The following is a 9,732-nucleotide window of genomic DNA, read 5'->3' as shown; positions in this document are numbered from 1 at the left end:
CAGAGAAAAGATACTAAAGCCTACACCTTTGTACCTAAAAAGTGCATGTTATTACCTCAAAAGTACATATTGGTACAATTTGTACAGTTAACATATCTGTACCTAAGTAAACGGTTCAATTTAGGGCCTTTTTAAAGGATACTGTCATTTGTAGCATTTCTCTGAGAGTATGGCTACTGAGGATCATGTTGTAGCACCCAGACATCAATATATCAATGAGGATTTAAAAGATTTTAATGTCAGTGTAGACAGATTCACTTTTGTGAGTATGACCTAATATTAATGTTGTGTAGTAACTAATATGAATGCATAAAGGCACTCACAGCTGTGTTATACACTCTCAGAAAAAAGGTACAAATGTTGACACTGGGACAGAAACTTATTCAAAAGGTCCTATATGTACCTCTGAGGTATCAGTATGTACATTTTAGGTACAAAAGTGTACTTTTTAAAAAAAGTTACCGCCCCAGTAACAACTTTGTGTATCTTCTTGTACCTCTATTTCTGAGAGTGTATTGTGAATGTCCCAGCTGAAGGAATTACAGACATCCTGCTGTTTATCATAAACACCCCACGTCACTGGTTCTCATGAAACATTTTAAAAATCCAATCTTTTTATCAATTTAAATTGGCAACTTTATCTTTTAACCACTAAAGTAGAAGTTTAATGCCTGATTTCACAGACAAGGCTTTAGAGTCCCAGACTAAAATAAATGTTTGAGCTGTTTTGAGCTAAAAATAACTTGGCCTGACATATCTTAAAATATGCCATTGTCATTGTTTTGTCTCAAGATGCACACCGGTAATATTTTATCTAAGGTTTTTGTTATAAATATCCTAATTTAACTAAGGCACCCAGCAAACACAAAAAGTTTTTACAATGTTTCACAACGTTGTGTTTTGGTTGTAATTAGGTAATGTTGCAGCACAACGTTTTAAAAACGTTGTAAAAACGTCACCCTAAATTTAAAAAAACAATGTAACCAAAAAAGGACGTTTTTAAAACGTTGTAAAAGCACCTAAGTGGTATGTTTTCTTTAGGTAGTAAAAAAACGTAAATATCACGTCTGTTTACTACGAAAACAAAACTAGACCAAAATAAACCATTTTTGGAACGTTTTATTTAGGTCTTAAAATAACGTAATTATAACGTTGGGAAAAAACTTTAATATCACGTCCGTTTAATACGAAAACAAAACTAGACCAAAATAAACCATTTTTGGAACGTTTTTTTTAGGTGTTAAAATAACGTAATTATAACATTGGGAAAATACGTATTTATAACGTTCAAAAAACCCGACATTTGTCGTATTAAGTACGTCGGAAAATAACGTTATCACAATCTTTTCACAACGTGAAAAAAAGTTTTTATAACGTGTTTGTGATATCTACTACACTTTTCTCTGAAATAATGGAAGACAGATGTGTCAGAACCTACAGCCTTATAGGCTACAGTTCATGTGCAACATGTACCAGCAAACACAAAAACGTTATAAAAAGTTTTTTTCACGTTGTGAAAAGGTTGGGATAACGTTATTTCCCGACATACTTAATACGACAAAATGTCGGGTTTTTTGAACATTATAAATACGTATTTTCACAACGTTGCACAAAGGTTTTGATAACGTAATCTTAACGTTTTTGCAACGTTGTGAAAATACGTATTTATAAGGTTAAAAAAACCCGACATTTGGTCGTATTAAGTACGTTGGGAAATAACGTTATTAAAACCTTTTCACAACGTGAAAAAAAGTTTTTATAACGTTTTTGTGTTTGCTGGGCATAGTCCTGATTTAAACTAAGCCTTGTCTGTGAAACCAGGCCACAGTGACATACAATATTGTTTGGATTTGTTTTGTACTACTTGCTTAATGTAATATAACAGTATCAAGTAATCTGTTAGAAAACAAATGTTTTAACTGTAAAAATATTGCTGAGCTGAGCTCATACAAACTTAATAAACCACTAATAAATACAACTTTAAATGGAGTAAGTAAAGGGGTACACTCTCAGAAATAAAGGTATAAAAGTTGTCACTGGGACAGTAGCCTACCCTTTCAAAAAGGTACACCTTTGTACCCAAAGAGTGCATAGTACTTCAAAGGTACATATTGGTAGTTCAAAGAGACATATATGTACCTAAATGGTACATATTAGGACCTTTTTTAAAGGGTACTCCCCCAGTGACAGCGTTTGTACATTTATATTTGACAGTGTCCTAAACTGCATTTATTAATGTGCTTTTGGTCAGTAATGTATAAACCACAGGTTTGTTTTCCTAATTTACATAAGCATACGCACACTACCAGTATTTTATTTAAGACTATAGTATGTGTGAGCATTTGCCAACAGCGACAAAGCAAAAATGCACTGTAAAAAAATTCAGTAGAAATTTCAATGTTATTGCAGCTGGGTTGCCGGTAATTTACCGTGGATTTGAATTTGTGTTGTTTGCTGGCAGGAATTTGTTCAAGGTTAAATGGATTTTGAATATTTGCAGGTCTTTATCTTTACAGAATAAAAGTATACAATAACAGCCTCTTGCAAAGCATTCTGGGAATCAGAAATCATCATCAACCTTTTTCTTTTTTGCTTCAGATTTTGTTTCCCAGAATGTTTTGCTTGATGCTGTTTCTTTAGTTTTACTCTGTAAAGACAAAGACTTGTAAATGTTTAATGTTCATTTAACTTTGAACAAAATGTTGCCAGAAAAAAACATAAATTTAAATCTACGGTAAATTACCGGCAACCCAGCTGCAATTTCTACAGATTTTTTTTACAGTCTGTTTCTTCATATTTTCAACTTAATCAATTTGTTCCCGTGGAATCATGCAAATATATTTACATCTTTAAAGGTCAGGTTTAGTAATGCAAATAACATTTATCACAACAAACTAACAGCCATTAATCACATAATCAAAAATATTTTCAATAAAATGTTTAAAGAGCACCAATGGTCCGATTCACGTTTTTACATTTCCTGTGGTGTGTAGGTGTGTAGTAGTAAATGTTAATGATATGCAAAAGGTACAAACCCCAAAGTAAACGATGACGTGAGTTATCATCTCCAACGTAAATCTCTTTTCTTGGACTACAACAAACTCATGGATTGTAGGCAACAGTTTGCTTCCTGAGATTGGTGATGGAGACAAGACCGAAATTATCATAACTCCTCCCGCTTTGACTCACAGCCTGTAAGTTAACTCCTGTCAGCATTGCATTGTGAGCGAATCTTTCAAACATGGTAAGGAGCGTCACATTTCCGGCTGACGTCCGTGGTATTCAGACCAATCACAACGTACCTATTAGCTGGCCAATCAGAGACACATAGCTTTACAAATCTATGCATTTCAGGAAGAGAGTGAAATCTGGAGCTAAAAAATTGTCCAGTATGTGGAAAATAATGTTTTTTTAACCATAAACCAAGCGAAAACATTGAATTATACCAAATACACAAAATAAAGTTTTTAGCAATGAAACAGGTGCACTTTAACTTTCAACAGAATAGGTCTTCAACAGATGATCAAGGGCCCCTCAGGGGTTCGTTTTGGTATTACAGGGGGTCCTTCAAATAGCCAATTGTATGAATTCAAAATAATTTTGGGGGAAAAATCAAATTAAGCATCAAACAGAAATGCATTAATAGGTTAAAAATGAAAATTAAAACTTGATTAAAATTAAAAGCATAACATTCCCGATTTCTCAGTTAAAAATCTAATTAGTAAAATTAAATATATGTTGAATGTTAATAGTATGTCACACCAAAATGATTATTTCAATATCTTTGTAACAAACTATCATAACAAAGTATGTATATATATTTAATTTTAATTTGATACATGTACTGGGGGTTCCTGCGCCTCCTTTCTATCCATTAAGGGGTCTTCGGTCTGACAAGGTCAAGAGCATATTGATTTAATCTGTTCAACCAACCAATAAAAAGCAAATTACATCAATAAATGATCTGTAATCTATAATACATATTAAAGTGTAGATGTTGAGAAGATTTTAAATAATATTTTTATTTTGAAAAAATCTTTCCTTTTTTACACATTAGTAATTATATGTTTTGACAATGTCTATCATTATGTCTTTCAATAATGTGAAAATAGAGATATTGCTTGGTTGTTCAGGTAGTTTTAGACAAAACCAGCTGAGCTGAACATTAATTCTTTAGGCAAAATGACAGCATCTGTAAAATTGAAATGCACTGAAAAAAATGATAATTTAATTTACTCAATTTTTTTAAGGTAAGTGGTCACAATCAAATTTTTAAGCTACATTTAAACAAAATTTTTTTGTTTTGTTTTTCTATTTTTTTTGTTTGTTTAAATGTAGCTTAAATAAATTGATAGGGACCAAAAAATTTAGTAAATTGAATGAATCATTTTTTTTCAGTGTAGCAAGAAACAAAACAATCACAGATTCAAGTATTGCTCTTACATAAAATAGAAAATTGCACAAAAACCCACAAACACAGAAAAACAACCACAGAATGGACACATAAACTGTACAAGTGAAGAGTTTCGTTGCATAATCCATTTTTTTACATTTTTGTCAAACATGTTTATTATTATGTTATCATGTTATTATTTTGTTTTATGGTGCTACTTAGCTGTATTTTTTAAGTTATGAAGGTTTAAATCAAAACAAACCAACTGCAGTTGCATTGAAATTAATTGGAATGCACAACCAAAAAACAAGATTTCTGAACAATAAAAAAAAAACGGTGGTTATCTCGTTTTGCAACGAAACTCTTCAAGTATATAGTAAAGGCACATTTCATGGATTTAACCAGTAGAAGTTACGTTTTGATGACATATACAGTACTAAATCAAATCCACATATACTTTACTACTCATGATAGACTAAAAAAAAATGTAACCCATTTCCTTTTTTTCATTTCAACAGATTTTATTTCAATTAAAGGTAAAGAACACAATAAATTAAACAAAGAGAAAAAGCTAAATGTCTGATGGTTTGGAGGGATTGGATATCAGTTTTGCCTGGCACTTGGCCCAAAGACATATGAGGTCTTAAAGCTTGTACAAACTGCCAAGCATACATTTCCCAAAATTCCAAGCATAGATTTCCCACAATTCCACGCGACAGTGGCTGGCCTTGTAAATGATCAAGAGTAATGGCATACAGTAGAGCACATCCATTAAAACTTGAGCATGTTTCCAAGGGCAACAGAATTAAAGCTGCGATACTTCTCGAAACAAAAATTTACTTTCAAGTGGCTAACGTAACATAATCTGTGCTTCTCAAAGTACAGGGTTAAAACAAAAAAATCAACCAAGCAAATCACTGTTTGATCAAAGCTTTGCACCTGCACACCAAATCGAAACAAAATCACTAAATGTATACAACGTATACCAGATTATTATTTTTTTGGTATAATATTCATTACTTAGTGTACGTTAGTAATATAGAAGCGCGTGTTGTAGACCTTTCTGTCAAACTTTAAGTAAATCAAGCTTTCAGAAGGTTTATCCTTCGTAAATGAAACGGAAAAGACAACAGAAATGTTTCAAATATCACTCAAAAAAGCATGAAACTGGCACAATAGAATTACTTCTGAAAGCCACATGGCTTGCTGTCCATAGAAAGGCAAGATTGGAAAGTTTTACACTTCGTTTTTCAAGAAAGAAAATATAGTCAAATCAAACAGATAATAAAGCTTAGCATCCAGCACTTAATAATAATAATAACATTAATAGTGATAACAGTAACAATAATAATTACAACATCAACAATAACCATAATAATTAAATTTGTTAATAATAGTAAGTAAAGCATAATAAAGCATTTTATTCCCATTGTCAAATATTCTGGCACAGATTGTTAAAACAATATGGTGTCAAAGACATTCATAATCCCGGCCCTGCACGCACGCACGCACGCACGCACACACACACACACACACGTATTCTCTGTTGGTACATGATTGACAGAATGGTAAGAGACAAGTAATAGCTCTTGCTCTCTCTCTCTCTCTCTCTCTCTCTCTTGCATGCATGCACTCTTGCATGCATGCACACACAAACAAACAAACAAAATAAATAACCATTTAAACCCAAAAAGTGAAGATCAATTTCACTTTACAGCACACATCAGACCTGGTCTTTGTATCATTAATGGACTAAACACAAAGAAGAAAGAAAGATCAAAGCTGTGGTTCACTCCGATTCAGAAAACTGATGCATATATCCAGAAGTTAGAGCATTAAAATGTTGAGAGAAGGCATGATATCTCCCTGTCTGTTTTAATATTCTCGAGGCAGACTCTATAAAATATGATGGCAAAGTTGCACAGAAATGCAAAATTTGTCAAATTCAGAGAGGGACCAGAGGAGAGAGTTTGAGTTTGACACCCCCTTACCCTGCGCCCCGCAACGAACCTACAAAATAGGGCAAAACACACATTTGCATACAATTTCTTTTCTTTTTTTTTTTAAGAAACACGGCACACTGAAAAGCCTCTGTATAAAACCGAACCTATCCCTGACAGTGTCCACTATGGAATGCAAATAATGTGGAAATATTACAGCGGGACAAAAAGTAATATTCCCGTAAGTCTATTTTCTCTCTCATCCAGTCTCCCTCTTTGTACATCTGTTGAAGACTTTGTTTTCTCTCCCATAATAGAGAGAATAAAGATTGAGAACTAGAAATGTTTTGTTTCTGCATAGTGTTTGCACATCTTTCCCCAAAAGACATAAATCAAACGTTTCACTTAGATTTATCTATATACATGATTTTTCCCCACTGATAGAAATGTTTAAGGAAAAGAAAATTGCAACGAAATAAAACATTACAAGGCATACATTATAATTAGCAAACCTAGCACAAATGTCCATACATAACAGTCATAAGGACATATTGTATATCCTTAAAGGTAGGTGCGGTCACCATATATATATATATATATATATATTTATAAATTGGAATAAAAATGTAAACCACAGAAACAGGGAATCGATAGGAATCTAGCCAATGTTTATTTTTTTAAAGTGCAAGTCTGTTGCAGTTTCAACAATGTGCCAAAAAGAACGATGCAAGTCTTCCGATGTGACCTCCTCATTAATTGATAAGCCAGCGCCCTCTGGTGGTGACTGACCGTATGGCAAGAGCACACTTTCGTACACTTTCGACCCATCGATGCATCTGTACTGATTTTGGACGATCTTCGATCTCTTTTGTCTGAGGAAATAGCAAACACATACACAGAAACCCGTTTGGTCCTCACGTAGGAAGAAAGGAGACGACAAACCAAAGCCTGGGTCAGAAGCACACAGAGTCCCGGCGAAAAGACTCTCCACCGTCTCTCCTCTGGCAGCCTTGCGGGCATCTCAAGGATCTCCGACTCAAGGAAATCCGATTGGCCCACCTTAAGCGTATCTCCTTGCAGGAACAGGTGGTTGATCTTGGTCTAGGCTCTAAGACTAAGAGATCCAACTGAAGTCTTTCTCACTTCCTGCCCTGGCGTCTCCCTCCAGAGCCGAGTCGCTCTCCTCTTTCCCATCGTCTATTGCTCTGTCGTCTCGCTGAGACATCCCTGAGCCTGCCCTCCATTTCCCGTTCTCCTCATCCCCGTCGCCTTCTCCCATCAGCTCCGCCTCCCCCATCATCTCGTCCTCCCCGTCACCATCGGCGGTGTCGTCGGGGAAACGGTGGTCACCGGGATACAAGAGCTCTTCTTCCGGGGAACCGTCCTCGCCGTTTTGGTCCAGCAGGGCAGCCATGCCCCTTCCAGAGCAGTCTGCGCAGACGCCATGGCGGCGAGATCCGTGCTTGATGCCCACACTGGCGGCAGACATGAAGACACGACTGCACACTTTACACACATACTTCTTGTCCTTGCTGTGCACCTAAAAAAAAAGAGCGAAAATGTTTTTGTAAGAGACAAAACTTTATATTCCTTTAGTAAAAATGTTTTGAAAGTCAATAAAGGAGACGCCTTTAGTAGCTATAAAATTTTTTGAGTGAGCAATCTATTGGGGTGGTTTCCCGGACAGGGATTAGCTTAAATCAGGACTAGGCCTTAGTTTAATAAGGAAATATAACTAGTTTTAACAAACATGTCTTACTAAAAACATTGTTTGTGTGCATTTTGAGGCAAAACAAAGGGTACTGATGTATTTTTAGATATGTCGGTACAAGTTGTTTTCAGTTTGGACAGCTCTTACATTTATTTTAGGCTAGGACTAATCTAATCCTTGTCTGGGAAACCACCCTATAATGTTCACTAGAAAAAATATAAAACTGGTTTGAAAAAAAGTGTTAAAAGTAGCATTCACTACACATGAATTACTAATAAGAGTTACCACAGGTGAAAATCAGCACTTTAAAGGAACAGTATGTAGGATTGTGGCCAAAACTGGTATTGCAATCACAAAACTTGTGGCTAAAACTTGAGGCCTGCAACTCAACTTTTTAAATGACAATATCCTGGCCGGACCATTGTTGTCAGTGATAAAAGTATTTGAAATGATAATGATTTCTTAATGTCTAGTGACATATCAGGCCATTTTATGATTAATTGATGTACATTTCTTACATACCGTTCCTTTAAATATTTTGCAGCCTTAAATTTTTAGGTACAGTCAAATTGACTTTAGTTTACCGAAAAATTAAATCGTCATAATTTACGTACCCTCAAGTTGTTCCAGACCTGTATACATTTCTTTGTTCTGCTTTTTAATAAATAAATAAATAAATAAAAATACTTTGAAGAATGTTTGTAACCAAGCAGATCTGGGGCACCAGTCTTCTTTAAAGTATTTTTGTATTAAGCAGAACAAAATTGAAATTGAAAATTCTGTCATCATTTATTCACCTTCAAGTTGTTCCAAACTCGTATGAATTTCTTTGTTTTGCTGAACACAAATAAAAAATATTTGAAAAATGTTAATAACCAGATCTGAGGCACCATTTGACTTCCATATAGGAAAAATAATACTGTGGAAGTGAATGGTGCCCCAGATCTGCTTGGTTACAAACATTAAAGTATCTTTTCTGGATTCAGCAGAACAAAGAAATTGGTACAGGTTTGGAACAACTTGAGGGTTCGTTAATGATGACAAAATTTTCATTTTCCCGTGAACTGTCCCTTTAAGCAATTTTAATGTATTTTAATAATGTACGGCAACTCATCACTGGTCAAAATTTAAAATTGGAAGTAAAAATAACGTGTATAATACATTTGATTGTACATTTAAAAATGTAAGGCATTACATTTTTTTACACAACATATTCTACCAAAATTTGGATAAAACGGGCAAATATGTTAATGCAGAAATAAGCCCCGACAGTGTGATCAGGAAGGGGCTTTTTTGCCTGTACATTATCCCACCTATTACACAGCTATTTACCTTATAAGTAAGGTAAGAAACATTAAATATTGATTTAAAATATTATATTTGCTCAATTTTTATCGAATGCAGACCTTCTGCATAGAAAACCTGGTTACTTTTGGGTTTAAAATGAGACAAGATGTTCAGATGTCAAAAACACACGTACACACTCATATATTTTATTAAAAGACATATTTATATTTAATTTTGTGTAATATTAAACTGTACTTAACAGAATCAAGCATTATTAAGTTCCGTGTCATTTTCTTTGTTATATTTAAACAATATATCCATCATGGTATATGATTAATCATATACAGCAGAGCTTTCCAAACTGGGGTTTGGGAATAGCAGGGGGTTCGTGAGTTGACGAA

General features: G+C 34.3%; 1 protein-coding gene across 1 annotated transcript in view; it reads right to left on the bottom strand.

The window, feature by feature from the left end:
• Positions 1 to 4,888: 4,888 nt before the first annotated feature.
• The window catches only part of zbtb46 (zinc finger and BTB domain containing 46), a 106,887-nt gene continuing 102,043 nt past the window's right edge, over positions 4,889 to 9,732 (bottom strand). Inside the window, exon 5 of the mRNA XM_055187930.2 lies at positions 4,889 to 7,873. Coding sequence (XP_055043905.1) covers positions 7,448 to 7,873 — 426 coding nt within the window. The 3' untranslated portion in view covers positions 4,889 to 7,447. The remainder of the gene's footprint in view (positions 7,874 to 9,732) is intronic.

This window comes from Misgurnus anguillicaudatus, chromosome 13 (assembly GCF_027580225.2).
Source record: "Misgurnus anguillicaudatus chromosome 13, ASM2758022v2, whole genome shotgun sequence".
Taxonomy (NCBI): domain Eukaryota; kingdom Metazoa; phylum Chordata; class Actinopteri; order Cypriniformes; family Cobitidae; genus Misgurnus; species Misgurnus anguillicaudatus.
Note: the sequence above shows the minus strand (reverse complement) of the source record. Positions and strands in the feature narration are given on the sequence as shown.